We start from the raw sequence: 19460 nt of genomic DNA, 5'->3' as shown, positions 1-19460 counted from the left end.
AATTCCTTCATTCTTTCAAAATATTCAGAAACATACCTGTATGGTGCATAGAATTTAAATATTCATTCTGTAGGCCATTTTCGCTTTTAATCCTATCAACAACTTTCTGGCATGTGGATTCTCCTTTATTCGGTTCTTCATTTTCACTTGCAGTATGATTTATTTTTTTCAGACTACATTTCATACTGCCTATGTTTCTCCGAGAATGAGGGTCACTTTCTTCCTGTTCAGCACTTGAATCAATTCCAGCTACGCAATGTTTTTTGTTTAACATCTTCTTAATTACAGGCTTGGCAGAAGAATTTTGTGAACTGTCCATTTCACTGGCTGAAGGAGAAGAAATACAACTGTCCTCTACAGTTGAACATTTTTGCATGACTGTATTTTCATGGTAATGAGGATTAGGTTCATACTTTGGTTTTTCCAAACCAGGGAAACAAACAACAGCCAAAAACCAGTGTGCACTGTAAAAAACAAATGAAACTACTGAATACATTATTTATTAGAAGAGCCTATTATATTTGGCAATATCAATTGAAATATTTTTTCTAAAGCCTTTGCCAACAAACTTATTAAGAATGTTCAATTTTTAAGATTCTCTTATGTTTTATATGATCACTAATAGACTGCAATATCTACTCAAAAATAACATATTTTGTTCAGAATTATGTAGCCTGCATTCTATTTTGCAAACAATCCTTTGTATCTTTATTCTTTTGAATGAAAAATTCATTCTTATTTCTAGGCAACTTAATAAAATATAACTCCGATCACTGTAATTCACCATTTCCATTTACCTTTGTTTCTTGACCTATTTATGTCAAAGGATAGAAAACTAGCCTCAAGATTAAGATGTTTTCAGAAGTCTAATTAGACTATAATTTTGAACACTTTCTAAATATTGCACATATGTAGCTTTTAAAAGACTTTTACTATGTTTTTCTTAAGAATAAGATTAGGAATTGCTTAATATTGAAAATATTAAATAATTCTTTGTCTTATACTATACTGAAATGTATATATACTAAATGGAAATAGCATTTCTACTTTAAGCATTATTAGAAAACTTCAAAAATTAGTAGAGTTCTAGCTATCAGGTGGGTGCTCGTGATATAGCTGAATTCAGGTATGACAGTTTCCAATAATAGGTTATAAGCCATGAGTAAAGAGCTATACAGCTAACATTGACTAATATTAATCTAAAAAGGAATTTTATTAACTTACCATTTGCTAGACAGTGTTACATGCTATAGATGTCAGAGAACTTATTAGCTGAGTACAGCGTTTGTCATATAGTAGGTGTTCAATAGGTATTTGCTGAGAGGAAAAATGCTTAACTTGACATAAATAGAAGTTATTCTACATTCTCATTTTTACAAAATGTTAAGTTTCCCCAAGGTAATACTAAGAAACAATGTCTCTTCATCAGATTGTATTAAAAACAGGGTGACAGAGCCTGGCTTCATCCTCAGCATTATAAAGGCAAGATGGAGGAATGCTTCTCCCTGTTCTTAAGTACTAATCCTCAGTATCCTAGGGACTTAGATCAGGCTGGCGTAGTACAAAGAGCAACACACCATCCTTCTTCCTTAACTCCAAGACATAGTTGACTGTAAATCACATCTCAATGTCAGAAAAGTTAAATGTGAAAAAATGTGTTTTGAAAAATTAATATGGTATCATACTAATTCCCAACCTGAAGGTATAACCTAAATCCATCATAGTTTTTAACATTTCTTAGGTATGACAAGACATATAAACCATAAATTTTCTGTTGTACACCTAAAAACTAAGAAAAATTCTTTCTTCACCTAGCTGAAAGGATAAGGTTGAATCAGACACATCTGAGGTAATTTTCAACCTCTAAGAGACAGGGTTTTGCTTTTATGATCCCTTTTAATAGCAGCTACATTGACCTTAAATCACCAGTGGGAGAAGAGGCTAGAACAATTAATTTCACTTAAGATGGATTAGCTTACAGACTTTAAAAAAACTACCACCACCAGGAAAATTAAAAATAAAACAGCAAAAAACAGATACCTATCTGTGGCTGCACTCATTAGAAACCACAGGTCTCATGATTAACGTATGATTTTAAACAGAATTTCATTATACTACTGACTGCATTTGTTTTTCATAGTGAGAAAAAAAGAGAACACATTCAGAAGCTAGTCTGGCACACTTAGGCTTATTAGACATAAACAATCTTATTGAATATCAACTTCAGACAAACTTACTCCACAACCATAATAAATTGAGACAATGCAAGGCCGTTTCTCAATTTGTCTAAGCAGAGACAAACTAGGTCACAGCACAACCAAATGAATACCAAATACTCCCCCTTTTTGCTAAATGGGTAAATGCCACTTTTTTACCCAAGCAAACAACTGCTTCCTTACACCTTTCCTCACATGACCAAACCAAAGCCCAAAATGTGTTAGAGGCTGTTTCAAACACACTTTTACTTAGAGGCTCCATGGTTGCCCATGGTGTGTGGTCCTTGATGCAAGGAACAAATCCAAGCTGTCCAACTACAGGTGCATTCCTAGGGGATTTTGGCTGGAAGGCACAGGAGAACAGAAAAATGAAATATAAAAACTCTCAAGTCTACACTCTGATCCTACACATCAATGCCTCTCTGGTCACTGTGGGAGAATAACATAAAATATTTAACCACCTCCATTTATTTAGAAAATAGCTTCAAGTAGTCAGCATGGTTTTCAATTTAAGTAAATTACATAAATCTAGTCATCTTTTCTTTTTTTTGGTTAAGAGTCAAAGTGGTTTTTTTTTTGTTTTTTTTTTTTTAATTTTTTTTTTCAACGTTTTATTTATTTTTGGGACAGAGAGAGACAGGGCATGAACGGGGGAGGGGCAGAGAGAGAGGGAGACACAGAATCGGAAACAGGCTCCAGGCTCCAGGCTCCAGGCTCCAGCTCAGAGCCTGACGCGGGGCTCGAACTCACGGACCGTGAGATCGTGACCTGGCTGAAGTTGGACGCTCAACCGACTGCGCCACCCAGGCGCCCCTCAAAGTGTTTTTTAAAGTAAAGATACAAAATCTTCTATGTGACCTAGTCATTACTCTCTATAAGGAAGCCTTTTCAGAGGCTGTTTGGTAGACCACAAGTGCCACTTTTTAAAACTGACGTTATTCTACATGGACACATAAAACCTTTTTAAAATTAGAAAAATCTCTTGCCAGTGTTTATAAAATACAATGTCTTAAATGATTCACTGGAAAACTGCATTTTCATAAAATAAGCAGTATAATATGGATATATACAACAAATTTCAGAAAGAAGTTTAAAATGAGTAAGTTCTTCACCTCATAAACACGTTTTCTAAAAATAACACGTTTTCATATTTACATAAAGAAAATTCTTACTCACGCTTCATTAAGGGGTACAAAAATAAAATCCTTCTCAAAAATGTCTACATGCCGGGTCCATGTTTTTACTCTCCCATGTCGCTTTTGCTGTATTCTGTAAGACAAGAGATAAACTATCAAGCTTCTGAAGTGTTTCCAGTGCTTCAGCTTATATGCAGCCATTTAAAATTATGAAGGCTACGATGTTAACAAAGAAAACAATTGTGTAAGATGATTTAACAAGCTGGCAAAAGAAAACAGAACATCTCAGATGGACCCAGGAAGATGTGAAACTGCTCATTACTGAATCTGCAAGAATTATTTAATTCCCACTACTACTTACTAGGTGAACCAGTGCTACCATTTATATTACTACATACTAGCAACTATACTGAGAAGTGTATCAGACCATGACCTGAAGAGAAGAGAGCAGGAAAAGTGAGCATTACGGTAGATGAAATAAAAAAGACTATGAACATTGGTCTAACCAATCACTCTCATCAACTCTAAGATCTAAAATTAGGAAATCACTGAAACAGTATGAAATATTATTATGCACAGCAGCCATCAATTCAAGATATTTGACAGAACTTAGGACACTCTGTATATATCTTTTGACCAATTATCAGTACATATTAGAGCTGGACGTAATCAGTATGTGGAAAGGAATTATAAACAAACTGATTGGAGCTTAATATATAGAACAGTATTTCCTTAACTTGTCTGAGCACAATTATCCAAATAACTTATTAAAAGTTATTTAATTTTATTAAAAGTTCTTTAACAGATTCAGGGTGCCTGGGTGGCTTAGTCGGTTGAGTGCCTGACTCTTAATTTGGGCTCTGGTCATGATCTCACTGTTAATGAGATTTGGCCCCATGTTGGGCTCCATGCTCTTAGCGCTTGAGATTCTTTCTCTCCTTCTTTTGCTCTCTCTCAAAATAAATAAACATTAAAAAAAAAAAATTCTTCTAAAGAAAAAAAAGTACAGATTCACAGGTTGCTCTCTTAAATATTATGAATGGAACATCTAGGGTAAAGCAAAGCCATCTGTATTTAATAAGTATCCAAGTAATTTTTTTTTTTTTAACTATCAGGCATATTTGGGAAATACTGATTTAGATATTGGACCAATAATCTTTATTGAATTCCAGGTATTCTTGAGGCTTTAGAGGACTATGAATTGACAACAGAATTAAAAGATATTGCCGCAATATAAATTAAGTACTTTTTTAATTAAACTTGAGAGACTTACTACAGATCTATTAAATATTTTCAGATTTTGACTTACGACAGATTAGTTGTTTCATGTAGATTTCTTCTTTCTCTCTGATTAAGGCGTTTATAGAAAAAAGAACTGAATATATGAATTCGGTCAGCTTCTTCTTTCTTCAGTTTTTCAAGCACCAAATATCTATTTTATTAAAACAAGAAACAAATATAATGAATTTAACAGTTTACTTTATATTAGAAACAAACAGTGATCAAGCATCTATTTAGCCACCACTGTCTCTATTTCTTAAAACTGAAAGAATTTATTAGCCAAGTTTACATCATATTCTAGACAATGATTAATAGATTATTTTCAAGGAATGAAAGTGATATTTGAGAATAGAACTATGATTTGCAAGATCTGATTTTTAAAACAAGGGCACATTCATTAACGTCCATAGAAATATTTATGACAGTCAAAAAGTAGAAATGACAAAAATGCTCATCAACCAAAGAAGAGAAAAATAAAATGTGACATATCTACACAACGGAATATTTAGTAATAAAAAGAAATGAAGTATTGATACATGCTGTAACACAGAATAGCCTTGAAAACAATACGCTGAGTGAACAACACTAGTCTCAAAGGACCACATATTGCATGATTACATGTATATGAAATTTTCAGAGGAGATTGGTGGTTGCCTATTGTTGGGGGTAGGGTTGGAGAGAAATGAGGACTCAATGCTAATGGGTACTGGGGTTCATTTGAGGGATGAAAATATTCTGATATTGATTATGATGGCTGTACAACTGTCTGAATATATTTAACCACTGAATATATATTTTAAATATTTTTTAAATTGTTTTAGTAATCTCTACACCCAACATGGAGTTCAAACTCACAACCCCAAGATCAAGAGTCACACACTCTTCCAATTTAGTCAGCCAAGCACCCTTGAATATATATTTTAAGTGAGTGAGTATTATAATGGTATGTGCATTTTTTCTCAATAAAGCTGTTATTTTTATGAACTGTTTATTCTGTTTTAAATACTTCAGTTAATAAAATATGAAGACCCAACCACAGACTACTTTTTATAAAGACAGAAAAAATTAGAAGCTGTACGAAAGTGAAATTGTAATAATGACTTTTTTAAAAGTGATCTTACATGGGTTCTAATTTTTACTTGCTTGGTTGTTTTTTCTATGGGTCTATATCAAAACAAACAGTGATGATCCTTAATATTATAAAAGGAAATTATGATTAACTGATAATGCTCCAAGCTCCCTCAGAGAAGCTATGCAAATTCAGGCTTATGACCATATTCATTTTATTAATATGAAAAGCATCTGAAAGCCTTATAAAATCTTACACAGAAACAGCAAATATCCCACAGGACATATCTTTGAGACTGGTCACTTTTATCATAATATTTGAACATTTTTTTAAAGCTCAACTTCTGATGAACAGGATAGAACTTATAGATTTCTTGCTTTACGGCAACTCAGTGTGTGCCCACAAAAGATACTCTAAGACAATAAATTACCTCATGGCATAATTTACATCAACTGCTGAATTCTACAATTACATACTCAAAACAGAACATGTCCTGAACTAGATCTGAATGTAGGACCTACACACCACAATGGATGAACCAGGCAGCTTTTACTTCCCCAAACTACATGACTAATTTGTAAAATTAAAATGAATAAACACATAATTCAACTTCAAAAAGGAAAGATATAAGCAATTTAAGAAAACTGATGCTCTACTTCATATGTAAATAAATCTATGCTTTTTAATTAAAAGTACCTAGTTTTGTCTTTATGATCTGATATATATATCCATAAGATTTCTTTGACTATATGTAATTCTGGGGATTTTTTTTTTTTTTTTACACACGTTTTTAGAACTACAAATTAATTAGAAGAGCCATGTCTCTTATTTTTTTTAATGATTTTTTTAAATTTATTTTTTAAAAATAGGCTCTATGCCCAATGTGGGGCTCAAACTCATGACCCCAAGATCGAGAGTTGCATGTGCTACAGACTGAGCCAGCCAGGTGCCCCATGTCACTTATTTTAGAATAAAAGGGAAAATCCAAGTTTATTACAACCAAGTAGTAGGAATTTCTTCGATTTGGGTGCATTTTTTTCTTTTACTGCATAAATCACTTAAATATCAAATATCATAGTAAAGCTGTTTGCTTGCTTACTTCATAAAATGAACAATCTAACAATCATTTTATAACTTTTTAAATTGTGTCACTAAATTAAAAGATGACTTTAAGGTTAATCTGCAACTCTGTGTGACTCTGAAGGTAGTTTTTACTAAAATAATTATTTTCTTTTCCACATTTCATTAACACTCTCTAGATGCAATACCATACTATTTCTTTTAATACTGGCAAAGTTTAAGTTTGTCACAAATAAATGGAGGCTAAATAACAATGAATGGGTCACCTAGATATCAAAGGGGAAATCAAAACTACACAGAGACAAATAAAAATGAAAACACAACAGTCCAGGGGCTCCTGGGTGGCTCAGCCAGTTGAGCATCTGACTCTTGATTTCTGCTCAGGTCATTATCCCAGGGTTGTGGAATTGAGCCCTACGTCAGGCTCCATGTTGTGCATGGGGCCTGATTAAGATTCTCTACCCCTCCACTCCCTCCCCCACTCATGCACTCTCCCTCCAAAAATGAACAAACAAACAAACAAATCTTTGGGAAGCAACAAAAGTTGTTCTAAGAGGGATAATTATAGCAATACGGGCCCACTTAAGAAGCAAGAAAAAATCTCAAATAAGTTACCTAACCTCACACTTCAGGGAGCTAGAAAAAGAAGAAACAAAACTGAAAACAAGTCGAAGGAAGGATATCAGGATATCATAAAGACTAAAGCAAACATAAATGAAGTAGGGACCAAACAAACAAACAAACAAAAAGAAAAGAACAGGTCAATGAAACTAGGAGCTGATTCTCTGAAAAGATAAACAAAATTGATAATCCTTTAGCCAGACTCATCAAGAAAAAAAGAAGACTCAAATAAATAAAATCAAAATGGAGGAGAAATAACAACCACCACAGAAATACAAAGGATTATGAGAGAATATTATGAAAAAATGTATGCCAACAAATTTGACAACTTAGAAGAAATGGATAAATTCCTAGAAATATATAACCTTCTAAAACTGAAGCAGAAACAAAAAATTAGAACAGATTATTAGCAATGACATTGAGTCAGTAATCAAAAATCTCCCAACAAACAGAAGTCTAGGACTGAATGGCTTCTCTGGTGAATTTTTCCAAAACTTTAAAGAAAAATTAATACCTATTCTACTCAAACTATTCCAAAAAGTAGATGTGGAAGGAAAGCTTCCAAATTCACTCTACGAGGCCAGCATTACCCTGATACCAAAACCAGCTAAAAACACTACCAAAAAAGAGAACTACTGACCAGTATCTCTGATGAACATAGATGCACAAGCCCTCAACAAAATATTAGCAAACCAAATCCAATTATACATTTAAAAAATTCATTATTCACCATTATCAAGTGGGATTAATTCCTGGGATGCAAGGGTGGTTCAATATTCATAATCAATCAACATGATACATCATATTAATAAGGGAAAGGGTAAAAACCAGATGATCATTTCAATAGATTCAGCAAAAGCATCTCACAAAGTACAATATCCATTCATAATGAAAACTCTCAACAAAGTTTAGAGGGAACATATGTCAACATTACAAAAAGTCATATATGAAAAACCCACAGTTAACATCATATTCAATAGTGAGAAACAGAGCTTTTCGCATACAATTAGGAACAGATGACTGTCCAATCTCAAAACTTTTATTTAATATAGTACTGGAAGTCCTACCCACAGTAATCAGACAAGAAAAAGAAATAAAAGGCATCCACATTGTTAAGGAAGAAATAAAACTTTTAATTTTTGCAAATGACATAATACTATATATAGAAAACCCTAAAGACTCCACCAAGAAACTACGAGAACTGATCGATGAATTCAGTAAAGTCACAGGACACAAATTTAATCTACAGAAATCCGTTGCATTTCTATGCACTAATAATAAAGTAGCAGAAAGAGAAATTAATAAAGTACCTAGGAATATATGTAACCAAAGAAGTGGAAGACCCATACTCTGAGAACTATAAAACACTGATGAAATAAACTGAAGATGATTACATGCTCATGGATTTGGAGAATCAATACTGTTAAAATGTCCATTCTACCCAAACCAATCTAAAGATTTAATATAAGCCCTATCAAAATAGCAATTTTTTTTTACAGAAGTAGAACAAGTAATACTAAAATTTGTTTGGGACCAGAAAAGACCCAGAATAGCTAAAACAACCTGGAAAAAGAAGAACAAAGCTAGAGGTATAACAATCCCTGACTTCAAGAATTACTACAAAGTAGTAGTAATCAAAACAATATGGCACTGGCACAAAAATAAACACAGAGATCAATAGAACAGAATACAGAGCCCAGAAATAAACCCACATTTACATGGTCAATTAATCTAAAAGAAAGCAAGAATACACAACAGGGAAAAGACAGTCTCTTTAACAAATGGTGTCAGGAAAACTGGATGGCTACATGCAAAAGATTAAAACTGGACCACTTTTTTATACCACACACAAAAATAAACTCAAAATGGATTAAAGACCTAAATGTGAGATCTGAAAACTGTAAAAATCCTAGAAGAAAACATAGGCAGTAATTTCTTTGACATCGTCACAGAAATGCTTTTCTAGATAGGATTCCTCAGGCAAGAAAAACAAAAGCAAAATTAAACTATTGGGACTAAACCAAAATTAAAAAAAAAAGCTTTCACAAAGTGAAGGAAACCATCAACAAAATAAAAAAGCAACCTACTACATGGGAGAAGATATCTGCAAATGATATATTCAATAAAGGGTTAATATTCAAAATATATAAAGAACTTCTACAACTCAACATGGAAAACAACAACAATCCAATTAAAATGGGCAGAAGGCATGAATAGACATTTTCCCCAAAGACATACAGATAGCCAACAGACACGTGAAAAGATGCTCAACATCATCAATTATCAGGGAAATGCAACTGAAAACCACAATGAGTTATCACCTTATGCCTGTCAGGATGATTAAAAAAAAGAAAGAAAGAAAGAAAAAGAAAGAAAGAAAGAAAAAAAAGAAATGATTAAGTATTGGTGAAAATGTGGAAAAAAAGGGACCCTCATGCACCACTGGTGGGAATGCAAATTGGTGCAGCCACTGTGGAAAACAGTAGGAGGTGCCTCAAAAACTAAAAATAGAATTACTATATGATCCCAGTTATTACAGTACTGGGTATTTATCCAAAGAAAATGAAATCACCAATTTGAAAATACATATGTACCTCTATGTTTATCACAGTGTTACTTAACAATAGCCAAGACATGGAAACAACCCAACTGGTCATCCACAGATGAATGGATTAAAATGTGGCATACACACATACACAATGGATTATTACTGAGCCATCAAAAAAGAATGAGATCTTGCCATATACAACAACATGGATGGATGTAGAGGGTATATGCTAAGTAAAATAAGTCAGAGAAAGACAAATACCATATGATTTCACTCATGCATGGCATTTAAGAAACAAGACAAACTGAAAATAATAGACAACCCACCCCTACACTTTTAAATACAGAGGACAAACTGGTGGTTGCCACAGGAGAGGTGGGTGGGGAGATAGATGAAATAGATAATAGAGATTAAGAGTGCACTTATCTTGATGAGCACTGAGTAATGTATAGAATTGCTGAACCATTATATTGTACACCTGAAACTAATACAATACTGTCTATTAAAGAAAAGCACTGTGAAAAAAAGCTTGTTTCCTACTTGTAGAGTTAGAAATGGAAAAGAATGAACAGCTCTGGTAACAGCTGAATTACTTATTTTAATATAGTGAAATTTAAGATAAAAGTTTCTTTTTAATTCACTTCCAAACATGTCATGAGAGAAATACAACAGATTTTTCTAAAAACCATGGATTTCGTTAGGTTTTCATTTCCATTTGGAATGCAGATTTGGATCAGAAAAGGCAGAACCTTTAGATAATACATGTTTAATGTAGTTTTAAAGTACTAATGTAAAATGTCAAGGGGCCCCCTAAAATGTAAAAAATTTAAGAGTATACACACATACTATAAAATCTCTACCACAATGTAAAAAGATAGAGGTATGAAATATAATAAACTAAATGTAAACAAAACACATTCAACTTTATATGCTTTCAAAAGCAAAAGCTATTTTAAAAATAAATAGATGTTAAAAGTAAAGTGATGAAGAAATATATACCATGTAAACAAAAACCAAGACAAAGCTGGAGTAACTACATTCATTTTGAACAAAGACAGCTTAAGCACAGGGAGATTATTAAGGATATAGAGGGACAAAGGGTTGATTCTCCAAAAAAAAAACCCCATAAATGTGTATGCACCTAACAACAAATATTCAAAATACATAAGGCAAAAATGAATAGGTGTACAACATAATGGTTCAACAATTCTATACACTAGTGTTCATCATTAATCTCTATTATCTATTTCACCCCCCTCTCCCCCCACCTCTCCTCTGGCAACCACCAGTTTGTTCCCTGTATTTAAAAGTCGGGGTTGGGTTCTTTTTTTCCAGTTTGTCTTGTTCCTTAAATGCCAGACATGAATCAAATCATAAGGAAAAATAGACAAATCCAGTATTATACTTGGAGGCCCACAACCTTCTGAATAATTGATAGAAGAAGTGGGCAGATGATCAGTAAGGACAAAGATGACCCAAACAGCACTATCAAACAGCTTGACCTAATTGACACTCATAGAACAACACTTCATCCAACAACAGTGGTACTGTTCTACACGCTGACTTAAGGACTTCTGGCTTGGTTTCTTAAGTTAGTATACATTAGAATTAAGAGAGGACATCTGTTTTTAAAAATTATAATAAAAAATGCATAACATCAAATTTACAATCTTAACAATTTTTTAAACATGAGACTCGAACTTACAACCCCAAGATCAAGAGTTATATGCTCCATCAGCTGAGCCAGGTGCCCCCTAATCTTAACAATTTTTTAAGTGTACAGTTCAACAGTGTTAAGTAGATTTACATGGTTGTGAAACAGATCTCCAGAACTTTATCTTGCAAAACAGAAATTCTATACTCACTAAACAATTCCTTTCCCCTCCCCACCCCTCATCTTCTGAAAACTACCATTTATATTCTTTTTGTATAAATCTGTTTCAGACACCTAATACAATGGAATCATATAGTACTTGTTTTTGTGACTGGCTTATTTCACTTTGCATAATGTCTTCCAGATTCATCCATGTTACAGCATGTGACAGATTTCCTTCCTTTTAAGAACTGAATAATATTCCACTGTATCTATATACCACATTTTGTTTATCCACTCATCCAATAATGGACATATGAGTTGCTTCCCCCTCTTGGCTACTATGAATATGGGTGTGCAAATTCTTTCAATTCTTTTGGATATATACTCAGAAGTGTGATTGATGAATCACAGGGTAGTTCTATGTTTAATGTCTGAGGAGCCACCCTACTGTTTTCCTCAGTGGTTGTACCATTTACATTCCCACGAGCAGTGCACAAGGATTCCAATTTGCCCATATACTTGGCAACACTTGTTATTTTCTTTCTTTCTTTGATAGGAGTCATCCAAATGGGTATGAGATAGTAACTCATTGTGGGTGTGACTTGTATTTCTCTGATGAATAATATCGAGAATTTTTTCATTGTTGGCCATTTGTAGGAGATAACATCTTTTGACTTAGCTACGAAGAACTTTGAACTCGAATGAATTTGTTAGAGGTCGCAGGAGTCTAATGTTAATCTGCAAAGTCAAGCATTTAAAATCTAAGGCAGTTTCTCTTGCTAGCAAATCTGATACATTTTATAACTTACCGAAACATACTCCATTACCATTAAATCTTCAAAAGGAAAAACAGTACTTTTGGAAATGGTATATAGTTAACATAATAGGAATATAATATTATCCTCTGATGTTAAGTATATCCTGATGGTTGACAATGTCGTTACTGTCAGTTTTGTGTAGTTGTTCTATCAATTGTAGATAGAGGGGAATTAAGGTCTCCAGCTCTATTTGTGGATTTGTCTGTCTTTTTAGATCAGTTTATTTTTATTTCACATATTTTATAGCTCTGTTGTATGGTACACACCCATTTAGGATTGCTAAGTCTTCTTAGTAGATTCACCTATCATTGTATAGTGTGTCTCTCTAGCCCTGGTAGTTGTCTTTGTTCTTAAGTTTATTTTTCTTTCTTTCTTTTTTTAAGGTTTATTTATGTATTTATTTATTTAGAGAGAAAGCGCATAAGCTGGGGAGGTGTAGAGCAGAGGAGAGAGAGACAAAATCCCAAGCAGGCTCCACACTGTCAGTGCAGAGCATGATGCGGGGCTTGAACCCAAGAACCATGAGATCATGACCCAAGCCAAAATCAGGAGTCAGACACTCAATTGACTGAGCCACACAGGCGCCTCTTAAGTTTATTTTTCTAATGATATCATAATTCACTCCTGCTTTAATATTTGCATGGCATATCTTTTTCCATCCTTTTACTTTCGACTTACATATATTATTATCTTTGAAGTCACTTTTTTGTAAACAGGACATAGTTGGGCTATGGTGCTTAATCCACTCTCTGTTGATCTTGGTCTTTTAACTGAAATAAATAGTGCATTTAAATTGAATGTAGTTAGTAATATGCTCTATCTTCTAGATCACTGATTCTTTCCTCTCTCTTCTTTATTTTGCTGTTGAGCCTATCAAAGTTTTCATTTGTTACTACAGTTTTAGTTTTAAAATTTCCATTTCTTCCTCATTTACATCTATGTTTTTCTAAGTTTCACGTATGTTCACAATTGTTCATTAAAGAATTTTTATAATGGATGCTTTAAAATCTGTCATAATTTTTAAGTTTATTTATTTTTGAGAGGGAGAAAGAGAACAGGGGAGGGGCAGAGAATCCCAAGCAGGCTCTACACTGTCAGCGCAGAGCCCGACATGGGGCTCAAACCCACAAACTGAGAGGTCATGATCTGAGTCGAAACCAAGAGTCAGATGCTTAACCAGGTGCCCATGTCATAATTCTAATATCTGTGCCATCTTGGTGTTTACTCTCTGTTTTTCTGTTTGAACTCTGTTTCTTGATAAGTAATTTTCAAGTGAAATATGGACAGTTTGAATATTATATTATAGGACTCTAGATCTGATTTAGTTCTTGTGCTTTAGCAGGCCTCCCCTGGCACCGCCTTCCAGTGGATGCGGTGGGTGCTATCTCATTACCACTAGGTGGAGGTGAAGTTCAGGTTCTCTACTAGGCCACCGTTGTTATGAGAGGTGGAGGGGCTCAATGTTAATAGTAAGTAGGGATGGAAGGCTCCCCACTAGGACTCCACTGATACCACCTCTGCTAGAGAGGGAGAGAATAGAGTATCTCATTATTCCCCAGGGACCAGGTACAAGTCCAGCTCTACATTTGACCCCGATCTAGCTCAGGGTCACTATAACCTTAAAGTTGCTTTTAGCCCGTATCTACCTTGACCTCTGCTGTACTGACATTAAATGTATCCTCTTTATTTAAAGCTTTCACTTCCTTTCTACTTCATGACATAACCCTCTCCAGACTTTTATTCTTACCTATCAGATCCTTCAAAATTTAGTCAAGAGAATCTCTTTCTTCCCTGTCTCTCTTTAACTTTCCAGATTCTGTTCTTGTAGCTCTTTTCCTCATTCTGTATTTCTTCCTAAGCAATTTCACCCATTCTCATAATTAAATTACCACTTGCAAAATAAAACCTCCTAACTCTCTATGCCTCCAAGCAAGAACTCAAATGACTTCCAGAACCATATGTTCAACTGCTTATTGGCACTGTCCCTTCTGTTGTTATTAAAGACATCTAAAAGGAACTCATCCTGTCCTCCATCCAAACCTGTTCTGTTTTTGCATTCACTGCCTCACAGGTAGTGACAAAATCATTTAGCAGGTCTCAGTAGTTGGAAAGCGAGGAGTTATCTGCCATCCATTCCTCTCTTTCTTAATATCCATTCAATCAGTTGCTAAACAACCCTACCTCCTAAAAAACATTTATTTCCTCTTCACTCCAAATAAAATGACTTAATCAGGCTTCTTATATCACCTTAATTAATTTCCTTAAGTCATCTCTCAGCTACACACCTACAATGAACATTCTTGTCAAAATGATCTTAAGGAAGCTCAATTATAATATCAAACATTTCTCTGATCAAACCTTTCACTCTTTATAACAATGTTTTCTTTTCCGAAACTGTTGAGTGCAACCATTAGTAAGTTATAATATCAATTCAGCAGCTTTCAACAACCAGTTCTTTAAAAAAATATTGTTTTATGAAATACATTTGAATGAACTAGAAAAAAAATATATTTTTAAGTTTATTTATTTATTTTGGGAGCCTGACTTGGGGGCTCGAACTCAAGAACCGTGAGATCACTACCTAAGCCAAAATCAAGAGTGTGATGCTTAACTGACTGACCCACCCAGGCGCCCTGAATAAACTAGAAAATATTGGCAAGTGCTAGACATACTGATAGGTTCTGTTTTGTTTCATATACACACTCATTTTATATCACAAACCACTGAACACATATAAACTTAAACATACAGAAACACTGCACACACATGTATTAAGCGTGTGTATACTGGGTCATGATATAAGCTCTTCCAGGAAAGCTTCTTGGTCCTTCCTATTTCTGTACCCATGAAGAGAATGAAACATTCTTTTGCTGCTATATCTATACCATGTTAATGCTTCTGTCAAAGCTTTAATCCCTTTTTCTGCTCCCTACAAAACCATAAACTTCTAACACAGTACGTGGTTCATAGCTGGCACTTGATGAAATACCAAGTAAAAAATCATACTTTTGTGCTTACACAATAATTTATTACCTAACCTAGGGTAGTAACCATTTTTTAAAAGGCTTGAGGCAGTATAACAATAACAACATAATAATCTAGCATTTATGAGCATGTTGTATTTGCCAAGTATTTTCCTAGTGCTTGACATGTATTATTTAATTCTCATACCCTTTTAGATATTATTTTCATTTTTTAAATGAGAAAACACACAGGTAGGGACATTAAATAATTTCCCAAATGTCACATAAGTGGTAGTGATAGAATAAAAAAATTAAAAAGTTTTGACTCTAGAAAACAAAGATATACATTATAGAATGTTAAAAATGTGCTAAAAGAAAGAAAATTAACTTACTTCAAATAAAAGTCTATAATAACATCATTTAAAAATTCTCCTTCACTTAGACAGTGTAGGTCCTCATTAGTAACGGAGATGCCTCCCTTAGCTGGAGGTGGTGGATATACTATCAATCTGTAACAAAATAAACAAAAAAACACAAGCAAAAACCACAAGTGTGTGTGTGTGTGTGTGTGTGTGTATGTACAGAATTGAAATTCAATAAAATGGAAAAGAAATTTAAAAGCACTGCAAACATAAATGAATACTCTCACTTTTCTACAGGGCCCATGAAGATGGTATGATTCTCTCCAGTTTCTTCCTCATCATCAAAGAACTGGAATTCTTGTTTGTTTTTAAGTTGTATTTTAGATTCAAGGGACACCTAGTAAAGGAAATTAAATTACCAGTTTACAAAGTCAACTGAGAAATTTTTCACTAAAAAAAAAAGCAAACACAAGACAAGAATACTTTTCAATTAAAGAAAATTACAAATATGAATTTAAAAAGTATACATGACTTTAAAAAGAAACAGGCAAAACTATGGTCCACATTCTTTGTATGTGTAGTTTCAAGAACAGTGATATGCTTCCAATTTTTGTAACAATGGTTTTATGGTATCTTATCTAAGATCTCTATCATCCTTATTTAGATTATGTTTGTAAATCGAAAGAACAAATATAGTGGTTTTTTCTTCGGTCTATCTAAGTTCAATGGCTAGGCAATACATGGGATATGGGAGGAGAGGCTCAGGGAACGCAGTCCAATGAGCTTTAGTTCTCCAGAATAACAAAGAAAGAAACAAAGAAACAAAGAAAGACCCTGCGTTGAAATTTTATTCTATTGTAGCTGCCTTACAGCTCCAGTTGCTTTTTTCTTCCTCATTAACAATCTCTTATAGCAAGTTTTACAAAAGAAGGGGAATGGTTCCTCTTCCTTCTGTTCTTTTCCTCAACCCACTTACTGTGTGAATAGCTCTTCTCTGGTGAGACCTTACTCAGCTTCACCAAGATTGTGCCTTGGATAGCCCTATTTCCAATTTGTAGGCAGGTTGGAAGATTTTAAGTATTTCTAATAAATTAAGTCGGCAAAATTCAGTTGCATGATAAGGAGACAAATTTTTATTATGTAACATTATACTATGTGTTATAGTACACAGCCTTTGGTTCAGGTGGCTTTAGAGTTACCTACTGTATGATTAGTTATTCTAGAATTGGATATATATGTTGACAGTCACAATCAAATGATATGTATTCTTTGGTTCTCAAATTTTCAACTATGTGTACACATGGTACATATAAATGTACATCAAGGACCAAAATTCCTTTATTTGTACTGAATCCAATACATCACTAGGAACCACTAGCAAATTTAAGAGTAACGATTAATTTGAATGTAGCAGTATGAACATGTATGTTTAGACTGGGGTAAAAAGAAAACAGGATAAGAGAAAAAGACAAGATGAAAAGATAATACAATGTGGAAAGAACTAAAAAAATGCTTTTGAGACCTGTACCAAGTACTATTTGTGTCCCAAGTCACCTACCCACCATTAATTTTCTGCCACAAGATAGTTTATGAATCACATATAAAAGCAAATAATTCTGAAATGGAATTAAAAAGATCTAACTCCAATATTTCCCTTTAAAGCTAGGCATTATTTAAAATTACATTAAAAAACTAAAAAACATAATTACATTTTTAATTTTGTTTTCTTTTTGCCCACAACTTCCTTTGATGCTCTCTTCATAGGTTCTTGTACAGGCAACAAGTCTGCTATTGGCTTCTTCAAAGGGAATTTTCGCAAAAAAATTGGACACATTATTCTTTATACCAATGTCGGTAATGATACTTTCAAATACCATATTTGCCTGAGGATCAAGGCCATTTTGAAATATTAAAATTATGTATTGTTCTTCCAAATCTGAAAAAAAAAATAACTTTAAGTCTAAAAGAAAAAGATAGGTAGATAGATATTAAAAAAAGAGTAACAGCTAGTTATTTCCAAGGATATCACTAGAAACCCTGGTACATATGTTTAAAATAGTTTGGTATACAGTGGATGTATAATAAATACTGGAATAAAGACCAGTAACGGTGTCATCTAACAATGTCACCTAAAAGTTATTAAGAAAAAGGAACTAGGACACATTACCCTAGCAGGAAGCTTAAGAACAAACCTGTTCATGGATGTATTAATTTACCTCGTCTAATAGAATCCAAATATATTTATAGTTTTAAATATATTTTAATTAACATTTTTGTAAAACACAAATTGCCAGGTGCACTATTAGTAGCTCTAGAGAATTTAACTGCAAAAACTACTATTCACTAATATGCCAATTCTTACAGCTTTAATAGTAACTATCAATTTTCATCATTAAGCTGAAGCAGCAATTACTGCTGAAAAGTATTTACCTTATAATTAGTCATCCTATGTCATAAACGTTAGGGGTGAAGGGATACAAACTGGAGAACAACATCTATTATTGTAGAGGATGAAGACTCATTCTAAGAAGCCACAAACTTCCTATTCAGGCTGTTTCAAAGATTCCAGAATTATACAGTTGATTTACACTTAGCACTCCTTCTAGCGCATTAATTTTTTTTCATTTTACTCCGATTATAGTTTTAAAATAAGGAATGCAGATCTTTTTTGAGTTTTAACTCGTTTTGAAAACCTTCTAAATGGGTAAACCTGGGTGTTATCTTTAGAACTTCCACTTTCTGTGGGCTTTTTCGTCATTTATAAAATGGGAGACTATATAGATATTTCGAGATCACTGTAAGGACTGTAGATAGGACATCTATTCAAGTGCACTCACACTGTATTATTTTAATGTGTTCCACAAAACTTACTTGTTAATTTATTTATTCCCTTAGAATCATTCCAAACTTTATCTTCCATATTCATTTGCAGTTGCATGCTCAGCTTTTGATAAACTGCTGGTATTGTCTGAAGAAATACAACTGGTAATTTTCGGACATTACACCATTCACATTTAGTTAGATCAGAGGTATTTAAAGTAATCCCTACAGGATCATTTTCTGGTTCTGGAGGAAAATAAATGGAAATAGAAAAGGAATTAATTCTAAAAATCAAGAATGGAGGAAACTGTGAAGAAATACAAGTTTAAAGTTAACCACATATTTGCTACGCTCTATAAACAGTAACTGTAGTGGGAAATGAAAAATCTTTATAACTATCTTAAAGAAGCTTCTACATTTTTTTTTTTAAATGAAAAGAGAATTCTAATGAAGTATACTTACAAAATTAAACACGGGCTTTATAATGTTACAGAATTAAATTACACTATTAAGATACATGCCCTTTGTCAAGAAAACATGTAAAAATGAATTCATCTTCATGAATTCTATGAATATCATTTAATATTTTATTCTTGTAAAGTGTTTTATTATAAACAAAGCCATAGTGACTAAAAAGACATAAAATAGCTTACCTTCTAGCTGTATCTTGATAAAATCTAAACAAAACTAAAAAGTAAGATAAATTAGTATCAATCATAAACTTACAAAG

General features: G+C 33.3%; 1 protein-coding gene across 12 annotated transcripts in view; it reads right to left on the bottom strand.

The window, feature by feature from the left end:
- The window catches only part of SENP6 (SUMO specific peptidase 6), a 115572-nt gene that overhangs the window by 13741 nt on the left and 82371 nt on the right, over window positions 1-19460 (bottom strand). For 9 of the 12 annotated variants that reach the window (XM_045498803.1, XM_045498802.1, XM_045498804.1 and 6 more), the window contains 8 exons: window positions 19384-19417; window positions 18782-18976; window positions 17620-17846; window positions 16198-16307; window positions 15941-16057; window positions 4662-4784; window positions 3393-3485; window positions 37-464 (listed from right to left, as the gene is read on the bottom strand). In XM_045498803.1, the coding sequence (XP_045354759.1) occupies window positions 37-464; window positions 3393-3485; window positions 4662-4784; window positions 15941-16057; window positions 16198-16307; window positions 17620-17846; window positions 18782-18976; window positions 19384-19417 (1327 nt within the window). The remainder of the gene's footprint in view (window positions 1-36; window positions 465-3392; window positions 3486-4661; window positions 4785-15940; window positions 16058-16197; window positions 16308-17619; window positions 17847-18781; window positions 18977-19383; window positions 19418-19460) is intronic. The other 3 variants (XM_045498805.1, XM_045498807.1, XM_045498806.1) reach the window with 1 other exon arrangement.

Source organism: Leopardus geoffroyi, chromosome B2 (genome assembly GCF_018350155.1).
Source record: "Leopardus geoffroyi isolate Oge1 chromosome B2, O.geoffroyi_Oge1_pat1.0, whole genome shotgun sequence".
Lineage (NCBI taxonomy): Eukaryota > Metazoa > Chordata > Mammalia > Carnivora > Felidae > Leopardus > Leopardus geoffroyi.
The sequence above is the reverse complement of the archived record's forward strand: the minus strand, read 5'-3'. Positions and strand labels throughout refer to the sequence as shown.